This window comes from Bufo gargarizans, chromosome 3 (assembly GCF_014858855.1).
Source record: "Bufo gargarizans isolate SCDJY-AF-19 chromosome 3, ASM1485885v1, whole genome shotgun sequence".
Taxonomy (NCBI): domain Eukaryota; kingdom Metazoa; phylum Chordata; class Amphibia; order Anura; family Bufonidae; genus Bufo; species Bufo gargarizans.
Genome location: NC_058082.1, coordinates 268,453,630 through 268,476,087, shown reverse-complemented (window position 1 = coordinate 268,476,087; position 22,458 = coordinate 268,453,630). Strand labels below are relative to the sequence as shown.

Genomic DNA, 22,458 nt, shown 5'->3' with positions numbered 1-22,458 from the left:
AAAGTGTAATATCTGCAAGTAAAATACTGAATTAAAAATTATAAGTTGCAAACACATACCAAGCTCAATCAGGTTTATTTAGGTCACTTTTTTATATTCATTTTCTAAATTACATATTTTACAAAATTCACAAATAGTGGGTTTACTAGTAATTTTCAATGGTCAAAGTGTTTCCTCATTGTGGTGTATTCCTTAAAGAAGAGCCCACATTATGTTCTTGTTGTATCCCACGTTTCCCTTTTCAGATGAGGAGCAGAAGAGCTAGTGGCATGTAATAACATGATGTCACGGTGGGGAGTGGGGGAAACCAGTTTACTCTCACCCCTCAAAGCCCCCCCAACTAAAAAAGCGTAACTAAACAGAACACCCAAAAAACAACAGGGCGAGGGGGTAGGGGAAAGTAACAGGATCAGCGTCAGTGCAAGCAAGTCTCTAAAAGACTGCTGCAAGCCCCCGGAACCACCTAGAAACCAGGCAGCCAGCCAGACCGCACTGAACACTGTGTCCACCTCAGACCCAGTTCACACAAGGTCGCTGCCAGAAAGCATTCCCAACCAGCACACCGCCAGTACACTAAAGGAATGCAGCCAGCACACAACACAAGAGACAAAACCAATGAGACATGGACAAGGGAAAGTAAGATAATTCAGCGTTAGATCAAGAATGTCTCTCTAAGGCCTCTTTCACACGGGCGTCAGTTTTTTTGCCTGGATAAGAGGCGGGTGCGTTGCGGGAAAATGCGCGATTTTTCCGTGCGAGTAGCTAAACATTGTAATGCGTTTTGCACTCGCGTGAGAAAAATCGCGCATGTTTGGTACCCAAACCCTAACTTCTTCACAGAAGTGTCATGGAACCATGAACCAGACGTACAACAGAGATGAGTGGAAATAAGAAGGCTTTATTGGAAATCAAGCCGTAGCAAAAGTCCAAACGGATGGCTAAACCGAAGCAGGGTCTTGCGTAGACAGAGGTCAGGAACCAGGAGGGTGGTCAGACGAAGCCAGGATCAGGAACCAACGGGGTAGTCAGACGAAGCCAGGATCAGGAACCAACGGGGTAGTCAGACGAAGCCAGGATCAGGAACCAACGGGGTAGTCAGACGAAGCCAGGATCAGGAACCAACGGGGTAGTCAGACGAGGCCAGGATCAGGAACCAGAAGCAGCAGCAGTCTTAGAAGCATGTGAACACAGGAGGACCAAGCAAGGAACTGAAGCCACAGACCTTCTATATATATGAGCTAGGCATCCAGCTCCTCCCAGTGGGAAGGAGAAGCCGCAGGGTGGGAGGCTACAAGAAACCCAGAAACCAAGATGGCCGCCAGCACATGTCAAACGAAGGTAAGACCATGACAGTACCTCCCCCTCAAGGGCCCCTCCTCCGCGGAGTAAGGAACGGTTTCTGAGGGAAGCGTGCGTGGAAGGCTCGGAGCAAAGCAGGAGCATGGACATCTGCGGAGGGAACCCAGGAACGCTCCTCTGGACCATAACCACGCCAATGGACCAAAAACTGCAACCGACCGCGGACCAGGCGTGAGTCCAGGATATTGCTCACCTCATATTCCTCATGATTGCCCACTTGGACCGGACGGGGCCGAGGAACCGAGGAAGTGAAACGATTACACACCAACGGCTTCAACAGGGAGACATGAAACACGTTGGAGATCCGCATGCCAGGAGGAAGCGCAAGGGCATAGGCTACCGGGTTTACCCTGCGAAGCACTCGGAAGGGACCAACAAAGCGAGGCGCCAGCTTGGGAGTGGGCACTCGAAGGTTGAGGTTGCGGGTGGACAACCATACACGGTCTCCGACCTGGTAGGAAGGAGCGGGCGCTCGTCTGCGATCAGCCTGGAGTCTCTGGCGCTGCGCAGAGACCTCAAGGGACCTCTGGATCTGTACCCAAGAAGCACGTAGGACGGAAAGGTGATCCTCCACAGCCGGAGTATCCTGGGGAGAGAATACCTCCGGTAACACGGCAGGTTAGAACCCATAATTGGCCATGAAGGGAGACGTCCCAGAGGAAGAGTTCACCGCCGTGTTCCTGGCAAACTCAGCCCAAGGCAGGAGGTCAACCCAATTGTCTTGGTGATCGGAGACATAGCAACGAAGGAATTGCTCCAAGGCCTGATTAGATCGTTCTGCGGCCCCATTGGACTGAGGGTGGTAGGCCGAGGAGAAAGAGAGATGAATCCCCAACTGGGAGCAAAAGGCGCGCCAGAACCTGGACACAAACTGACTCCCCCGATCCGACACAATCTCCTTGGGCAAACCGTGCAACCGGAAGACCTCCCTGGCGAAAATCGTGGCCAACTCTTGTGCAGAGGGTAACTTCTTGAGAGGAACACAGTGGCACATTTTGGAAAACCGGTCCACAATCATGAGAATGACCGTATGGCCTCGGGATGCAGGGAGGTCCACAATGAAATCTATCCCCAGGTGTGACCATGGGCGCTCCCCGGTGGCTATGGGTTGCAAAAGGCCCAACGGAAGGTGCCGAGGGGACTTACTCTGGGCACAAACGGAGCATGCCGCTACATATGCGGCGATGTCGGAACGTAGAGAAGGCCACCAGAACAGACGTGAAACAGCCCAGGACAGCTGGTTCTATCCAGGATGCCCCGCGGCCTTGGAGTTATGGTAGGTTCGCAACAACCGAGTGCGCAACTCCTCAGGCACAAAACACCTGCCGTTGGGTCTCCCAGAGGGAGCACCAGATTGAGCCGCCAAAATCTGCTCACCCAGGGGAGAGGTCAGGCTGGTGCGAATGGCGGCCAGGATCTGATTCGGAGGTATGACCGAAGTCGGAATCGACTCCTCCCCGGACAGCTCGGAGTACTGCCGTGATAAGGCATCCGCTCTGATGTTCTTGGAACCGGGTAGGTAGGAGACCACGTAATTAAAACGTGACAAGAACAGAGCCCATCTGGCCTGACGTGGTGTCAATCTCTTGGCCTCAGAAAGGTAGGTCAGATTCTTGTGGTCCGTCAGGATGAGAACCGGAACCACCGAGCCCTCGAGCAAGTGCCTCCATTCTTTAAGGGCCTGCACGATGGCCAATAACTCCCTGTCACCAATCTGATAGTTGCACTCCGCGGAAGACAGTTTCCGGGAGTAAAACCCACAGGGAAGCAGAGGACCCTCTGGTGTTCTACGCTGAGACAGAAGGGCGCCTACTCCCGTCTCAGACGCGTCCACCTCGAGGACAAAGGGCAACCCAGGGTTGGGATGTGACAGAATCGGAGCCGACACAAAGGCGGACTTTAGAGCCTCAAAAGCTCGGATGGCCTTGAGCGGCCAGACCTGGAAATTACTGCCCTTCCTGGTCAGATCCGTGAGAGGCTTGGCTAGCATGGAAAAGTCCCTGATGAACTTCCGATAATAATTGGCGAAGCCCAAAAAGCGCTGCAGGGCACGGAGACCACTGGGCTGGGGCCACTGTAAGACAGCCGAAACCTTCTCAGGATCCATGGAGAACCCCTCAGCGGAAATGATGTAACCTAAGAAGGTTACCTGGGATCGGTGAAATTCGCATTTCTCAAGCTTACCGAACAGCCTGTTCTCTCGTAACCGTTGCAACACTCGTCTGACATCCATAATGTGGGCCTCCATGGATTCAGAATATACCAAGATGTCATCCAAATAGACCACCACACACTGCTGCAACAGGTCACGGAAAACATCGTTGATGAATTCCTGGAAGACTGCGGGCGCATTGCACAACCCAAAGGGCATAACCAAGGATTCATAATGACCGGTCGCCCGCCTTGATCCTTATCAGGTTATATGCCGCCCTCAGGTCGAGTTTGGTAAAGACCGTGGCCCCTTTGAGGCGATCGAACAGCTCGGAAATCAAGGGTATCGGGTAAGCGTTCTTGATCGTGATGCGATTGAGACCCCTGTAATCGATGCAAGGCCTCAACTCACCGCCCTTCTTTTTCACAAAGAAAAATCCAGCCCCTGCCGGGGACGAGGATTTGCGAATGTGTCCGCGTGAAAGCGCCTCCCTCACGTACTCCTCCATGGCCTCATTCTCCGCTACCGACAGTGGATAGACTTTGCCACGAGGAGGAACGGCACCGGATTGTAACTCTATGGCACAATCGTATGGGCGGTGCGGAGGTAGGGCAACCGCGCGCACCTTATCGAATACATCCCGGTACTCTTCGTATTCAGGAGGCAACAGAGAGTCCGAGGAAGTACACAGCAACTTGACAGGCCCATGGATGCAACTAACCCCACACTGCGGTGACTACGAGAGGATCTCGACCGATCTCCAATCGAAAGTCGGATTATGCTTCTGGAGCCAGGGGTACCCCAAGACCACCGAGTAGTGTGGAGACGAAGTAACCTGGAGACAGACCGACTCTCTGTGAACGGCACCAATGGCTATCCCCACTGGAAGGGTCTCATGAGTCACGTGTGGCGGCAGAAGGGGTCTGCCATCTATCGCCTCAAGAGCCAGTGGGGAACCTCGAGGCTGCAGAGGAATGGAACTGGCGGCAACGAACACTCCATCAATGAACAAACCACCAGCACCAAAGTCCACCAACGCCTGGGTCGTCACCGAGCCCCCGACCCAGGAGAGGACAACCGTGATCAGTGGTTTGTCAACACGGGAAACCGGGGACGAGGAGACTCCACCCAAGATCTGCCCCCGACAGGACCTCAGGTGCGAGCGTTCTACCGGACGGTTTGGACATGCCAACCGAAAATGCCCACCGAGACCACAGTACATGCATCGGCCCTCGCGTCTCCGGAGTGCCCTCTCCCCCTCACACAGGCGAGCAAACCCCCGCTGCATGGGTTCACCCCCAGACAAGTCATCCCCAGGAGGCGTGGGAGGAGAGGGAGGCACGGGTGGGACAGCAAACGTAGGCGCCAATCTGTTAGGAGACCTCCGCAGGCTCTCCTTAAAGGAAGGTCTCTCCCTGAGTCTGGTGTCAATCAAAATCAGGAAAGAAATAAGAGACTCGAGCTCCACTGGTAGGTCCTTAGCTGCAACCTCATCCTTCAAGGCATCCGAGAGACCATGAGAGAAAGCAGCGACCAGAGCCTCATTATTCCAGCCCACCTCTGCTGCCAGGGTACGAATCTCAATGGCGTATTCAGCTACGGATCGTGAACCCTGTCTGATGGACATAAGGAGCTTCGCAGCAGAGGCAGCACGAGCCGGCACATCGAATACCTTCCGAAGAGAAGCAACAAAACCGGAAAACTCGGCAACCACCGGATTGTTGTTCTCCCATAAAGGGCTGGCCCAGGCCAAGGCCTTGTCCGAGAGCAGCGAGATCAAGAAGCCCACCTTTGATCTCTCAGTAGGAAAGGCATGTGGCAGCAACTCGAAATAAATGCCCACCTGGTTAAGGAAACCTCGGCACTGAGTTGGCTCTCCCCCAAAGCGCTGTGGAAGGGGGGCAGAACCGGTCATACCCCGAGACACCGCAGGCGCAGCAACAGGTGTCGGGGTAGACTCTGGCGCAACAACCGGGGCGGCAGTAGGAGCGGCCCCAGGAGCGACAACCGACCCATCGGCAACGGAAGCGAAATGAGCCGTGCGTTCAAGCAGGGTTTGCAACGCCACAGCGAACCGACCCAACAGGTGATCCTGCTGATCAAGTCTGGCAACCAGCGTAGGTAGCGAGGATGGCCCTGTACCGTCAGAATTCATGGCTTGGTCCTAATGTCATGGAACCATGAACCAGACGTACAACAGAGATGAGTGGAAATAAGAAGGCTTTATTGGAAATCAAGCCGTAGCAAAAGTCCAAACGGATGGCTAAACCGAAGCAGGGTCTTGCGTAGACAGAGGTCAGGAACCAGGAGGGTGGTCAGACGAAGCCAGGATCAGGAACCAACGGGGTAGTCAGACAAAGCCAGGATCAGGAACCAACGGGGTAGTCAGACGAAGCCAGGATCAGGAACCAACGGGGTAGTCAGACGAGGCCAGGATCAGGAACCAGAAGCAGCAGCAGTCTTAGAAGCATGTGAACACAGGAGGACCAAGCAAGGAACTGAAGCCACAGACCTTCTATATATATGAGCTAGGCATCCAGCTCCTCCCAGTGGGAAGGAGAAGCCGCAGGGTGGGAGGCTACAAGAAACCCAGAAACCAAGATGGCCGCCAGCACATGTCAAACGAAGGTAAGACCATGACAAGAAGTTCGGGTCTGGGATTGGTGTTCTGTAGATTGTATTATTTTCCCTTATACCATGGTTATAAGGGAAAATAATAGCATTCTGAATACAGAATGCATAGTAAAACAGCGCTGGAGGGGTTAAAAAAATAAAAAATAATTGAACTCACCTTAGTCCACTTGATCGCGGAGCCCAGCATCTCTCCTTGTGTCTCTTTTGTTGACTAGGACCTGTGGTGAGCATTAAATAGAGGTAAAGGACCTTTGATGACGTCACTCCGGTCATCACATGGTCTTTTACCATGGTGAATCACCATGGTAAAAGATCATGTGACGTACCATGTGACGACCGGAGTGACGTCATCAAAGGTCCTTTACCTCTATTTAATGCTCACCACAGGTCCTAGTCAACAAAGGAGATACAAGGAGATGCCGGGCTTCGCGATCAAGTGGACTAATGTGAGTTAAATAATTTTTATTTTTTTTAACCCCTCCAGCGCTGTTTTACTATGCATTCTGTATTCAGAATGCTATTATTTTCCCTTATAACCATGTTATAAGGGAAAATAATACAGTGAATAGACTGTCACCTAGCAACCATGCGTGAAAATCGCACCGCATCAGCACTTGCTTGCGGATGCTATGCGATTTTCACGCACCCCATTCACTTCTATGGGCCTGCGTCACGGGAAAAATCGCACAATATAGAGCATGCTGCGATTTTAACTCAACGCACAAGTGATGCGTGAAAATCACCGCTCATGTGCACAGCGCCATAGAAATGAATGGGTCAGGATTCAGTGCGGGTGCAATACGTTCAACGCACCCGCACGGAAAACTCGCCCATGTGAAAGGGGCCTAAGACTGCCGCCAGCCTCTGGAGCAACACACAGGAACCAGGGCACCAGTCACTAAACCGCCCAGAGAAACCGCACTGAACGCTGCGTCCACCTCAGACACTGTTCACACCAGGTCGCTGCCAGCATGCATCCCCAACCAGCACACAGCCAGTACACCAAAGGAATGTATCCAGCACACAACACAAGCACCTGAACTACTGAGAAATGGACGAGGAGAAACACAAACACAAGTGACGGTTCACACCTACTGCAACGAACAGTCACAGGGAACCGCACTGTTAACAGCATCTCACCTTTCACCCTCCCTCCGGAGGATAAGCATGTGCGCCCAAAAAAACGGCAGGCGACACATGCTGGGCCCTCTTCCGAATGCTCCACACTAAGAGCCTTTGTGGTCATACTGTCACGGTGGGGAGTGGGGGAAACCCTCCACCGTGCGGTGTCAAAGGATAAAAGGAATCAGCCTGGCCAAAAGGAGTAATAAAGGAGCAGGTCACCTCCTGCAGCGTCCCTAATCCTCTCCCTGACTCCTCACCATATGAGCAGACCCCGATTGTAGGACGACTCATGCTCAGGATTCCTAGAGACCCTAAGTCGCCCTGGTAATCCCTCATCAAGGAGCAGGGAAGAGACGGCCTGTTCATCCCAGAAATGGAGGAACAGGAGTCTCTATCTGAGGCCAGGCTGCAAGGAGAGGGGAACACATACAGCATAAGGAGATGGCAGGTAAGCGAAACCAATGAAACGCGAAGATACCAGCTCACTGCTTTTGCGGTAAGGATGTATCCGCGTGCTCGGTGCCTCGGTTTTTTCAACCTCCTTTTTCAGGTGTAGCGACAAAATAAGAAATTTCAGGCTCCAGCACTCACTCTTTGAAGTGTCAATTTCTCCTTCTTTATTGAGCAATAGTGCAAAGACAATACAGGACTCACATACTCTCTGGTGTAGGCTGTTGACGCGTTTCGAAAAGTTCTTATTCGTAACAGTAATGTGCGTCTGATGTCTTCAGGTATAAGTAGAGGTAGGAGTGTACATAGTTAGCGCTAAACTCACTCCCATTTCTCAACATGTGAGGCGTGGGGGAGGGGAGTAAAAAGGTGGATGTAGATCTTCCCCTTTGCACAGCATTTTTCTCTAATACCTATCACCTGAGACATCAGATTCTTTCCAATCGAATATCTGACTTCAAGAAATTAGTTCAATGTTAAAAAAGAGACATGATTCTATACATACAAAATACAATACAATACAAAAAGTTAGATAACAGGCAGATAAAACAATAAGGACAAAAAATCAAGAAAACTCTGCTTTCAAGTTCACTGCATATGATAGGTGCTTGTTCACATGGAAGTTGCATTAGTTTCGAAAATGGCTTAGAGCATATGACTGCTTGATATTATATTAAACTTGGTAATAAACTATTCATACTGAGGCTCTCATGTCTGCAGGCATCTGTATATATATATACTAGCAATGGGAAAATATCCCTAATAAGAATGCATAATTTTCCTTCTCATATTCAGACCCTCAATAGGGGCAAAAGAAAGTTCAAAATAAAATCAAGAAAAACCCAGCCTTCGAGTACACTGCATAAGATAGGTGCTTGTTCACAAGAAAGCTGCGTTAGTTTCAAACTTGACTTTGAGCATATGGCTGCTTGATATTATATTGGACTTAGTAATATACCATACATACCGAGGCTCTGATGTCTACAGGCCTCTGTATGTATATACCAACACTAGGAAAAATGTCCCTAATAAAAGTGCATAATTTCCTTTCTCATATTTAGACCCTTAGGATATCTAGTCTCTAGTTTAAATATCCAAAAGGCCTCTCTTAAATTTACCTGGTGTTTTATATCTCCTCCTCTGGTAGAGGTTTTTACGTTTTCAATGGCATATGTTTTAAAGTATTTGGGGCTGCGGTTGTGTTTTTCAATAAAATGTTTTGCCACATTTGATATATTAGTATAGGAGGGATTGTCTATATAATTTAAATGTTCTAGAATTCTATTTTTGAATTTTCTTATAGTACATCCTATATACATTTTATCACATTGTTCACACCTGATCGCATAAACTACTGCTCTCGTATTGCAGTTAATGTAAGACTTGATATTATAAGTCTGTGTGTGATCTGTGTTGGAAAACGTCTTTGTGTTTTGCACATAATTGCATGTGCGGCATCGCTGACTACCGCAGCGTGTGAACCCTTTATATGTCAGCCATGTATCAGTTTGTATATTGTTTTCTTGTACAAACATGGAAGGGGACAGGGAATTGCCTATTGTTGGAGGTCTCTTAGGTACTATCCTGCAGCCTCCTTTAAGTACTGTATTCAATATATTGTCTTCATACAACACCGGAAGGTATTTTTTAATTATATCTTGGATTATATTATATTGTCGGCTGTAGGTTAGTACCAAAGTTGGTTGTACTGTCTTGTTCTTATCTTTCATTATATCCTCCTTTAAGTTTTTATATCTTTTGTTGCTGTTAAACAAGAGAGATTCTCTGGTTTTATTTTTTGCTATTTGGAGGCCTCTTGAAATCATCCAATCTGGGTATTTTCTTTTTGAAAGGCGCTCGCATATTATATGGCATTCCCCTTTAAAGCTTCTATTGTGTTACAGTTTCTCCTGGCCCGTATAAACTCTCCCACTGGGATGGATTTGATGGTCTGATATGAGTGATGACTATCTGCCCGTAAAATAGTCTTGCCTGCAATCTCCTTTCTGTATGTTTTAGTTTGGATAATTTTATCTGGGATACCTGTAAGTTTTAAGTCCAGAAAGTTTATCTCACTAGAATCCTGATTATATGTGAATTTGAGATTATAAGGATTATTTTTGTAGATACTGAATGAACTGTTGTACAGCAGGTACATCGTCGCTCCATATTATGAGCAAATCATCGATGTACCTGCCGTACCAGTTCAGACTGTGGGAAAAGGGATTGTCAGTACTGTATATATATTTTTGCTCCCAATAAATCATAGTCAAATTCGCCAGGGCTGGGGAATACTTGGCCCCCATTGAAACTCCCTGTGTTTGGAGGAAAAACATATTGTCAAATGAAAAATAATTATGAGACATGAGGAAACGGGTTACATCAAGGACATAATCTATAAATTCATTCCCATATCCACTATATTTGTGGAGATGGAACTCCAGAGCCTCTAATGCAATGGAGTGTGGGATTGAGGGATATAACGCTACTACATCTACCGTAAGCCATCTGTACTGTGATTTCCATTTTGTATTATAAAACGACCTAAGGATTTCTGATGTGTCCCTGATGTAACCTGGTGTCCTCTTGACCATAGGTTGGATGATACAATCGAGCCAGTTACCAAGTCTTTCGGTTAGAGACCCAATGACAACAGTTCATTCAGTATCTACAAAATAATCCTTATAATCTCAAATTCACATATAATCAGGATTCTAGTGAGATAAACTTTCTGGACTTAAAACTTACAGGTATCCCAGATAAAATTATCCAAACTAAAACATACAGAAAGGAGATTGCAGGCAACACTATTTTATGGGCAGATAGTCATCACTTATATCACACCATCAAATCCATCCCAGTGGAGAGTTTATACGGGCCAGGAGAAACTGTAACACAATAAAAGCTTTCAAAGGGGAATGCCATATAATATGGGAGCGCCTTTCAAAAAGAAAATACCCAGATTGGATGATTTCAAGAGGCCTCCAAATAGCAAAAAATAAAACCAGAGAATCTCTCTTGTTTAACAGCAACAAAAGATATAAAAACTTAAAGGAGGATATAATGAAAGATAAGAACAAGACAGTACAACCAACTTTGGTATTAACCTACAGCCGACAATATAATATAATCCAAGATATAATTAAAAAATACCTTCCGGTGTTGTATGAAGACAATATATTGAATACAGTACTTAAAGGAGGCTGCAGGATAGTACCTAAGAGACCTCCAACAATAGGCAATTCCCTGTCCCCTTCCATGTTTGTACGAGAAAACAATCTACAAACTGATACATGGCTGACATATAAAGGGTTCACACGCTGCGGTAGTCAGCGATGCCGCACATGCAATTATGTGCAAAACACAAAGACGTTTTCCAACACAGATCACACACAGACTTATAATATCAAGTCTTACATTAACTGCAATACGAGAGCAGTAGTTTATGCTATCAGGTGTGAACAATGTGCTAAAATGTATATAGGATGTACTATAAGAAAATTCAAAAATAGAATTCTAGAACATTTAAATTATATAGACAATCCCTCCTATACTAATATATCAAATGTGGCAAAACATTTTATTGAAAAACACAACCGCAGCCCCAAATACTTTAAAACATATGCCATTGAACACGAAAAAACCTCTACCAGAGGAGGAGATATAAAACACCAGGTAAATTTAAGAGAGGCCTTTTGGATATTTAAACTAGAGACTAGATATCCTAAGGGTCTAAATATGAGAAATGAAATTAAGCACTTTTATTAGGGACATTTTTCCTAGTGTTGGTATATACATACAGAGGCCTGTAGACATCAGAGCCTCGGTATGTATGGTATATTACTAAGTCCAATATAATATCAAGCAGCCATATGCTCAAAGTCAAGTTTGAAACTAACGCAGCTTTCTTGTGAACAAGCACCTATCTTATGCAGTGTACTCGAAGGCTGGGTTTTTCTTGATTTTATTTTGAACTTTCTTTTGCCCCTATTGAGGGTCTGAATATGAGAAGGAAAATTATGCATTCTTATTAGGGATATTTTCCCATTGCTAGTATATATATATATATATATATATACAGATGCCTGCAGTCATGAGAGCCTCAGTATGAATAGTTTATTACCAAGTTTAATATAATATCAAGCAGTCATATGCTCTAAGCCATTTTCGAAACTAACACAACTTCCATGTGAACAAGCACCTATCATATGCAGTGAACTTGAAAGCAGAGTTTTCTTGAATTTTTGTCCTTATTGTTTTATCTGCCTGTTATCTAACTTTTTGCATTGTATTGTATTTTGTATGTATAGAATCATGTCTCTTTTTTAACATTGAACTAATTTCTTGAAGTCAGATATTCGATTGGAAAGAATCTGATGTCTCAGGTGATAGGTATTAGAGAAAAATGCTGCGCAAAGGGGAAGATCTACATCCACCTTTTTACTCCCCTCCCCCACGCCTCACATGTTGAGAAATGGGAGTGAGTTTAGCGCTATGTACACTCCTACCTCTACTTATACCTGAAGACATCAGACGCACATTACTGTTACGAATAAGAACCTTTCGAAACGCGTCAACAGCCTACACCAGAGAGTATGTGAGTCCTGTATTGTCTTTGCACTATTGCTTAATAAAGAAGGAGAAATTGACACTTCAAAAAGTGAGTGCTGGAGCCTGAAATTTCTTATTTTGTTGCTACAAGCGAAACCAATAACACACTTACCTGCCACAGACACAAAGACTGGAACCCGTGCACTAGTGCTGCTGTCCACACCAACATTAAAGAAGACAGCACACTCCATAAACCACACAATAACCCAGGACACCCATAGCTGCAATAAACATGAGACAGGGGAAATGTCCAGTAAACATGCTGGACACCAAACACCACCAGACATGTAACACCAAACTAGACATACAAACACCCTGAACATAACCCACTCCATACAAATAGGGACAGGAAGGGAAGCAGACACCGGGATAACATTGATGACCACAAGGGTGGCCCTCACTGGACAGATGGAACACCCTTGACTGGAGCGGAGCTCCAGCACCAACGACAGCTGAATTACAACTGACTCCAGCCAGGGAGCCATAGGGGATAAAACCCTAGTGACCACACCCAGTCAAAGAGTTAACCCTTACAGCACCAGACAGAGGGAGGCTAGAACTTAAAGGGTAAGTGCACACACAAGCATACTGAACCATGTAACCACCGGCAACAGCATGCGTGGCAACCATGTCACAGCAATCACCCAGAAGGCCGAGACACTGCCATCGCATTCTCTCACAGGAACCCGTTGCCTCGGGCAACCACAAGTGTGGCAACAGTGCCACAGCGTACACCATAGGCCGTGACACATGAGCACCCCTGGATGGCAAATGGATGCTGGTGACATATTCTGCTCTCCAGAGTGTGCATCTCTATCTGTATGCATCCGTTAGTCATCTTTGCTTGCATTTCTAAGCAATAGCTTGAATAGATTTGGGTTGCTACTTACCAAACAGCAGAGGGGGGGGGGGGGGGGGGATTTATCATGAGGAGAATATTTGAAGTCAATTTTGCTTGAGTCTGTGTTGGAGTACTTTGCGGCACATTTATCAAATGTCACAGGCTTGTCCTTCAACCTTGCACTTCTGTCTAGAGAAGCTACTCCAGTTTTCCTACTCCACCCTCCTTCTGGAGTGAGATTGCGTCTTTTTGAAAAAGTCGCAATAATAAATCTGGAGTAAAACTCATTAACATAGATAACCACACCCACTTTCCCATCCTTATTACAAAACTGGAGTAAGTGGTGTACAAATGCAAAATGTGGCAACATTTTACGCAAGTGAGTGCAAAAAAAACTCACAAAAACCCTATTTTGCAACTTTTTGATGCCAAAATTCTGGAGTGAAGGAATGATAAATCAGGGTCCAGGTATAAATAATAATGCACTGAGGAGTCTGAAATACTTAAGCATTGTGAAAGCTCAGTAGGATAGTGTGCACAAATATGGAATGATTATGTAAGGGGGCTGTTCATAGAAAGAATGTTTCAATACCTAATGTACAGCAACAACCAGACTCTGTGGTGTCATTTCAAAAAGCTACAGAGAAGCAAATCATGTAAGTGTAACAGTGACTAACATTGCTTATTAATTAGTAGGTGCAATTTGTATGGATGCAATGAATTCTAAACATTAGTGTAATCAGTGTTAAATAGTGTCATGCATTTATTTTTGTTATTTTATTCATTTGTATAGCTTTTGATAACCCCTTTGCCGTACATGGAGAGAAACCTGCTGGCTGGTTGTTACATAATCACAAATGCGTAGGTCCTCAGTCAACACTATTTCATATTAATACTGAAAAAATAACCATCAACATGGTAGAGATTTATTAAAAACATTACAAAAATTTTAAAAATAAAAAATAAACAAATAAAAATTGGGTATACTAGCAAACTACCGGGATATAATATTTTTTCATTGAGTCTACTTTTTTTTTTTGATAGAGCTAATGAATCTGCTGCAAATGCGTTTGCTAATTAGATTTGCTGACAAAAGTCAGAAATAATATCACTTCAGTGGTTTTATGGATATTTATGCTCGATAAACAAGCCCCAAAGTAATGCAATCAGCACAAGTTTATTACTCTAGAATAACCAAACTATTACTGCTCAATTGTGTAAATCTTTATAATCATCTATATGTGACTCTTAGGGTACTCATCAGTTTTATCCTAATGCATTCTGAGTGGAGAGCAATCCATTCAGTATGCATCAGGATGTCTCAGTTCAGTCACTGTACGGTTTTTGGACTGAGAAAATACTGCAGCATGCTGCAGTATTTTCTCCATGCAAAATTCCGGAACACTTGCCGGAATGCCGGATCTGACATTATTTTACATTGAAAACTAAGTGTTCCGGAAAAACGGATCTGGTTTTGCGGTCTGTGCATGTGCAGACCTTTAAAAATGTGAAAAAGATAAATACCAGATCCGTTTTTCAGGATGACAACCGGAGAGACGGATCCGCTATTGCGATACATTTGTCAGATGGATCCGCATCCGGATCCGTCTACAAAAGGTATCTGTTTGCATACAGATTGCTCGATCTGGCAGTCAGTTCCGGCGGTGGAACTTCCTGCCGGAATCCAGCGACGCTAGTGTGAAAGTAACCTAACTGATGAACTGTGAACCATAAAACAAATAGAAAGAGATCTAACCTGAGGACCCCATCCATGGCAAGGATACATTATAGCCGTGTGATTCTCCTGTGGGCCTTGGTCTAGACAAACATCTTTAGCTTTGTTGTTCCGTAGCTGTGGAAACAAGAACATATGGTATTTTGCTATTTTAAAGAACAGTTTGCAATGTTCAGAAAATGAAACTATTACTCAGTAAGTACTAAAAAAGTTATATATCCAAGAAAAGCTGGTACTCAATTATCCTAAACATATACAGAAGTTGAGGCCTGAAAATTTAAAGGGGTTGTCCCATGAAAAATATTCTAAAATTTTCAAACCAGCACCTGTATCCAAATACTGTTATAATTGCATGTAAAAATATTGTATAGCCACTGAGCTTTTCAATAAAATGCATTGGTATAGTGCCACCTGCTTATTTCTTTGTCCAGTTTACTGAGAAGGCCACACATGCTCAGTTTCATCCTTCAACTGTCTCCTGAGCTATGATAGGGAAAGAGCTCCAGCAGAAAAGACACCCCCATTAGCTGCAGCATAAAGACACTCCCTTTCAGCTGCCATCTTGATATAAATCTAGTAGGTACAGGGCTAGTTCTAGCTTTGTTAATAAGAGGTTGTCATGTACTGAATGATGTCTGATTTAAATTTTTCTACATTAATCATGGGATAAATTATATGCCTATGAATTCTCCCCACAGCACTGACCCCTAAAATGGTCACTATGAACACAAGACCAGATAACATGCAATAGTAACCCAGCAAATCTCTATGGTGGTAGAATAATCTGAAGGTTTTCCCCATCAAAAATGAAAAAATAAATCACCTGTCATTACACCTCCCAACCCAAAAAATTTATTAGTCTGCTACTGGGCAAAAACCATTTTTCCTATACTAAATAGAGTGTACAGATTACAAATCCGAAGTCAAATTTGTTGCAACACGTCTCAAAATTTTGCTATGCATAAGTGTCACAATCAGTGTGGGGGAAAAACTCCACACTAAACACAGGAGGGAAAGGGAACAGTAACTGGGCCTGGAAACTAGGAAAGAAACAGGTCACCTCCTAAACAACCCTAATCCGGGCCCTAACTACCTATCAATATGAATAGACCTTGAAGGTAGGAATATTTATATGCTGTATACCTAGGCCCTTATATCCCTATAAGGCCCTGGAATGAGGTTAGTACCAGAGACAACCCATTCCTTCCCAGATGAACGAATGAAAGTCTCTGTCTCGGTCCCAGATACAAACAGGAAATATAACAAACACAATAAGAACAGACAAGACTTATTTGAAAGTAGAAAACTGGCAACTCCAGAAGCACCACAGAGTACAACCCACCAGCTAGTTAGAAGGCAGGAAGAAAATCTATAAACTGCACCTCCAAGAGTGGGAAGCTGCTACTAAAGGGAAAAGTAGTTTACCAACAAGCAACACCTGAAGCAAGGGGTGTGACATTCACCAAAACACAGACACAATAAGATCCACAGTGAACTTGTCAATTTAACCCATGAGCTGCCAGTCTCTCCGATCTCCTAGTACCTGCCACGGGAACGTCCTTGACAGTACCCCCTTTCTACGGGCACCCAGGACCGACCTTATCTGGATAAGATCTATGAAAGGATTCACTAAACGATTGGCATTAACGTCGGATGCCGGCACCGACACCCTCTCTTCCGGTCCATAACCTCTCCAGTGGAAAAGATATTGAAGGGATCCGGATTCAAGGAGAACTCGAGAGTCAACTATTTTCACAATCTCAAATTCCAAATTGCCATCCACCATGACCGGAGCGGGTGGCAAGGAAGATGGCTGTAAAGGTTCCACATATTTTTTCAACAAAGACCTATGGAACACATTATGAATTTTCAGGGCCTGAGGAAGCTCAAGATGAAAAACTACAGGATTAATAATGGCCATGATCTTATATGGGCCGATAAACCTTGGACCTAAATTCCAGGAAGGTACCTTCAACTTAATGTTTCTTGTGGACATCCACACAACCACCCACATTTGGTTCCGGACCATTCATACATTTCCTGTCAGCCACACGTTTATATTTGTTGCCCATATTTTACAAGTTATTTTAATTTTTTTGCCATATTGAGGACAATAATGACGAAAAACTATCTTCCTCGGGGATACCAGAAGTATTCGAACCAGAAAATGTGCCAAACTGCAGGTGAAATCCATAGGCCCCAAAAAACGGCGACTCACCATTGGACTCCTGACTACGATTGTTTATGAACAAATCACAGTGGAATTTATAGGGTTACGAAAAGTTTCAATATAGATATCACAGAGGAAAATGACTTTTCATATAAAACATAACTTTTACTGTTGTTAGTTAAAATAATACCCCTTCTTAGTATATATATTAGGCTACGTCAAATAATTAGACAAGGCCTTACTTGGACGTATCAGGATAATGTAGTCCGATGTATAGAAAAATTTGCGGCAACTTACAGTTAGATGACTGTGGACCTGGCCAAACGGTAGAAAGAGAGGTGGTGGATAAGGGGAAGGGAACAATATCCCTAATACAACCCTCAATGTACCCCTGCCTACAGGCGGAGCACCCGCCCCGAAAGGGGCGACCCCACCTCTCGGTGGCTAAACCCTCACTGTCGCCTATTGATACCCTGCCTAAACGGATCAATGATGTTCGTCCCTTCTTTGGCAATATGTCCCGACGCGTTTCCCCAGACGTAGTCAAGGCTGGTTCATCAGGGGACTCAGGATAGTTGGTAAATTCTTGCAGGTTTCAATAGATAGATGCCCAACTGATAATAGTGGGCAAAGCTCTGATAGTTGCATAGCAGACCTCCTGGTGTAGTAAGGTGGTAACACCTTACTACACCAGGAGGTCTGCTATGCAACTATCAGAGCTTTGCCCACTATTATCAGTTGGGCATCTATCTATTGAAACCTGCAAGAATTTACCAACTATCCTGAGTCCCCTGATGAACCAGCCTTGACTACGTCTGGGGAAACGCGTCGGGACATATTGCCAAAGAAGGGACGAACATCATTGATCCGTTTAGGCAGGGTATCAATAGGCGACAGTGAGGGTTTAGCCACCGAGAGGTGGGGTCGCCCCTTTCGGGGCGGGTGCTCCGCCTGTAGGCAGGGGTACATTGAGGGTTGTATTAGGGATATTGTTCCCTTCCCCTTATCCACCACCTCTCTTTCTACCGTTTGGCCAGGTCCACAGTCATCTAACTGTAAGTTGCCGCAAATTTTTCTATACATCGGACTACATTATCCTGATACGTCCAAGTAAGGCCTTGTCTAATTATTTGACGTAGCCTAATATATATACTAAGAAGGGGTATTATTTTAACTAACAACAGTAAAAGTTATGTTTTATATGAAAAGTCATTTTCCTCTGTGATATCTACGATTGTTTATGGCAAACTCTGCCAAAGAGAAAGAGGAAGACCACTCCTCCTGGTTCTCAGATACAAAACATCTCAAGTAAGTCTCCAGACTGATTAGTGCGCTCAGTCTGTCCGTTCAACTGAGGATGAAAAGCCGAAGAAAAGGCAATTGAATTCCCAGACGAGTACAGTACCACTTTAGACAGTATGGGACTCAGGTTTTTAAATTCACCACCTCCAGGGAAACTACGTGACAAGGTGTCCGTCTTGACTTTCTTAATCCCAGGACGATAGGTGACATTGAAATAGAATCTGGTGAAAAACAGTGCCCATCTGGCTTGTCTTGGGTTAAGTTGTTTCGCCGACTCCAGATAAGCCAGATTTTTGTGTTCAGTAAATACCGTGATCGAATGAATCGCCCCTTCCAACCAATGACGCCATTCCTCAAAAGCCAATTTAATGGCCAGCAACTCTCTGTTACCCACATTATAATTTTTCTCAGCGGGGGATCGTTTTTTGGAGAAAAATGCACATGGTCGCCATTTACCAGGTAATGGGCCCTGTAACAAAACTGCTCCTACCCCCACCTCAGATGCGTCCACTTCTCCAATATATGGTTGTGACACATCTGGCTGCACTAATATGGGAGCAGAAGAGAAGCATTCCTTAATTGCAGAAAAGGCTTGCAACGCCGATTCAGACCATACAGACACATCTGTCTTTTTCTTAGTCATGTGCAGCAGGTAAGTATGATGCTTCTAATATTGCTAAGTAACCATGGCAACGAGGACTGCAGTAGCGTCCTGGTTGCCATGGTTAGCGATGGGAGCCCCAGTGATTAAACTGGGACTCTGATCGGAACTCTCCGCTGCCACCAATGATTGGGGGCGGGGAGGGAAGGCCGCACACTGGCCACCAATGAAACTAATACAATAGAGGGACCGAGGGGGGCCGGGGGGGCGCACACTGGCCACCAATGAAACTAATACAATAGAGGGAGGGAGGGGAGTCCGGGGGGCGCACACTTTTGACGGACAGGAAACACGGATCACGGCCGCTGATGAACAACGGTGCATTTTCCGAGTTTTCAACAGACTCATTGAAAGTCAATGGGTCCGCAGAAAATCACGGAAAACGGAACAACGGCCACGGATGCACACAGGTCGTGTGCATGAGGCCTAAGAAAGAGAAACTACAAAATTGTAGTTTCTCAATTGAAAATATGGAAGGGATAAATAGGGCAATATACTGTCTGAAACATTTAAAGACCTGGAAAAAATTTAATAAAACAATTGAGACAGCAGTGGGAGGTGAAGTCCTTACAGCATTTTTTACAAACAGGCATTATACCAAAAGGCCTTACATTATATCAAACCCCAGTATAGGACTAAGGCTAGGTATACAAGACGACAACAGCAGATAGGGCACAACTACACTGCAACATTTGTAGCGCAACATTTTGTTGCACCAATGTCGCACACGGACGCCATCCGTGTTTTGCCAATCCGCAATTTGTGGACCAAAAAACACACAACGGTCATGCGCATATAGCTTTATGCGGTGAGGACTTCAACTCCCAGTGGGACTGTTTCTTTAACCACTTCAACCCCGCTAGCTAAAACCCCCTTCATGACCAGGCCACTTTTTACACTTCTGCACTACACTACTTTCACCGTTTATCGCTCGGTCATGCAACTTACCACCCAAATGAATTTTACCTCCTTTTCTTCTCACTAATAGAGCTTTCATTTGGTGGTATTTTATTGCTGCTGACATTTTTACTTTTTTTTGTTATTAATCAAAATGTAACGATTTTTTTGCAAAAAAAATGACATTTTTCACTTTCAGCTGTAAAATTTTGCAAAAAAAAAACGACATCCATATATAAATTTTTCGCTAAATTTATATTTCTACATGTCTTTGATAAAAAAAAATGTTTGGGCAAAAAAAAATGGTTTGGGTAAAAGTTATAGCGTTTACAAACTATGGTACAAATATATGAATTTCCGTTTTTTGAAGCAGCTCTGACTTTCTGAGCACCTGTCATGTTTCCTGAGGTTCTACAATAACCAAACAGTAGAAAAACCCCACAGATGACCCCATTTCGGAAAGTAGACACCCTAAGGTATTCGCTGATGGGCATAGTGAGTTCATATAACTTTTTATTTTTTGTCACAAGTTAGCGGAAAATGATGATTATTTTTTATTTATTTTTTTCTTACAAAGTCTCATATTCCACTAACTTGCGACAAAAAATAAAAAATTCTAGGAACTCGCCATGCCCCTCACAGAATACCTTGGGGCCGCAACGCAGGCCGCAACGCAATAATTTTATTAACTTTGGAACAGAATATATAAACTTTAACTTTTTGAACTAAACATTAACCTTTTTGCTTACTGGTGCTTTTTTTTTTTTTTTTTTTTTTTTTTACCTTTATAGAACAAACCTCTCCTTCCCCATGGGTCAATGTGCAAAGCGCAAATCGCCCAAAGAAGTGGCGAAGTGCGTTATGCACTTTGTCCCAGGTGAAAGGAGAGGTTTGCAGCATCTGTGTGAGTGAATGGGCCCTAATAGCCCTGTGTGCCTGTCCTGGTGAGATGATCCCTATGCTAATAGTGTACCTGTGAGTGGTACTTCCGGAAACACTCTCCAAAGCATAGGGCAGGGTGGTCAGGACAGTCAGGACAGAAATAGCGGGTGTCACGCCTTATTCCACTCCTGCTACAGACACAACATCTTTTTCGGGGTGACGGTTGGGTTGAGGTACCAGGAATGACATTGGGGAAATGTCGCTCGTGTAGACGGCTAACTACACTGGTGGATGGGGCCACGGAACCTCCTGGGTACAGGAGGTTCTCGATGATCTCTTCCTGAAATTTGAGGATGGATCCAGTTCTCCCAGCCTTACTGTAGAGAACAAAACTATTATACAGAGCCAAATGAATTAAATATACAGACACCTTCTTATACCAGCGTCTGGTTCTGCGGGAAACTAAATACAGAGACAACATCTGGTCATTGAAGTCCACCCCTCCCATGTGAAGGTTATAGTCGTGGACTGAGAGGGGCTTTTCAATGACACGGGTTGCTCGCTCAATTTGTATTGTTGTGTCTGCGTGAATGGAGGAGAGCATGTAAACGTCACGCTTGTCTCTCCATTTCACCGCGAGCAGTTCTTCGTTACACAGTGCGGCCCTCTGCCCCCTTGCAAGATGGGTGGTAACGAGCTGTTGGGGGAAGCCCGCGCGACTAGTTCGCGCGGTGCCACAGGCGTCAATCCGTTCTAGAAACAAATGCCTAAAGAGGGCCACACTTGTGTAGAAATTGTCCACATAAAGATGGTACCCCTTGCCGAATAAGGGTGACACCAAGTCCCAAACTGTCTTCCCACTGCTCCCCAGGTAGTCAGGGCAACCGACCGGCTCCAGGGTCTGATCTTTTCCCTCATAGATCCGAAATTTGTGGGTATAGCCTGTGGCCCTTTCACAGAGCTTATACAATTTGACCCCATACCGGGCGCGCTTGCTTGGGATGTATTGTTTGAAGACAAGGCGCCCGGTAAAATGTATAAGGGACTCGTCTACGCAGATGTTTTGCTCTGGGGTATACAAATCTGCAAATTTCAGGTTGAAATGGTCTATGAGGGGCCGAATTTTGTGGAGCCGGTCAAAAGCAGGGTGGCCTCTGGGACGGGAGGCGGTGTTGTCGCTAAAGTGCAGGAAACGCAGGATGGCCTCAAAACGTGCCCTGGACATAGCAGCAGAGAACATGGGCATGTGATGAATTGGGTTCGTGGACCAATATGACCGCAATTCATGCTTTTTAGTTAGACCCATGTTGAGGAGGAGGCCCAGAAAAGTTTTAATTTTGGAAACTTGGACTGGTTTCCACCGGAAAGGCTGGGCATAATAGCTTCCCGGGTTGGCGGTTATAAATTGTGTGGCATACCTGTTTGTTTCGGCCACAACTATGTCTAAGAGCTCCGCAGTCAAGAACAGCTCAAAAAATCCCAGGGCCGAACCGATCTGAGCTGTCTCAACCTGAACTCCAGACTGGGCAGTGAAAGGGAAAACTACAGGTGCGGCTGAAGTTGGGGACTGCCAATCAGGGTTTGCCAGCACCTCAGGGATTCTAGGGGCTCTACGGGCACGTCTTTGCGGTGGCTGCGA

At 45.2% G+C, this 22,458-nt stretch overlaps 1 protein-coding gene across 3 annotated transcripts in view; it reads right to left on the bottom strand.

Annotated features, from left to right (window-relative positions):
* The window catches only part of GALNT17 (polypeptide N-acetylgalactosaminyltransferase 17), a 564,215-nt gene that overhangs the window by 10,124 nt on the left and 531,633 nt on the right, over positions 1-22,458 (bottom strand). For all 3 annotated transcript variants that reach the window (XM_044286562.1, XM_044286561.1, XM_044286563.1), the window contains one exon: positions 14,929-15,024. In XM_044286562.1, the coding sequence (XP_044142497.1) occupies positions 14,929-15,024 (96 nt within the window). The remainder of the gene's footprint in view (positions 1-14,928; positions 15,025-22,458) is intronic.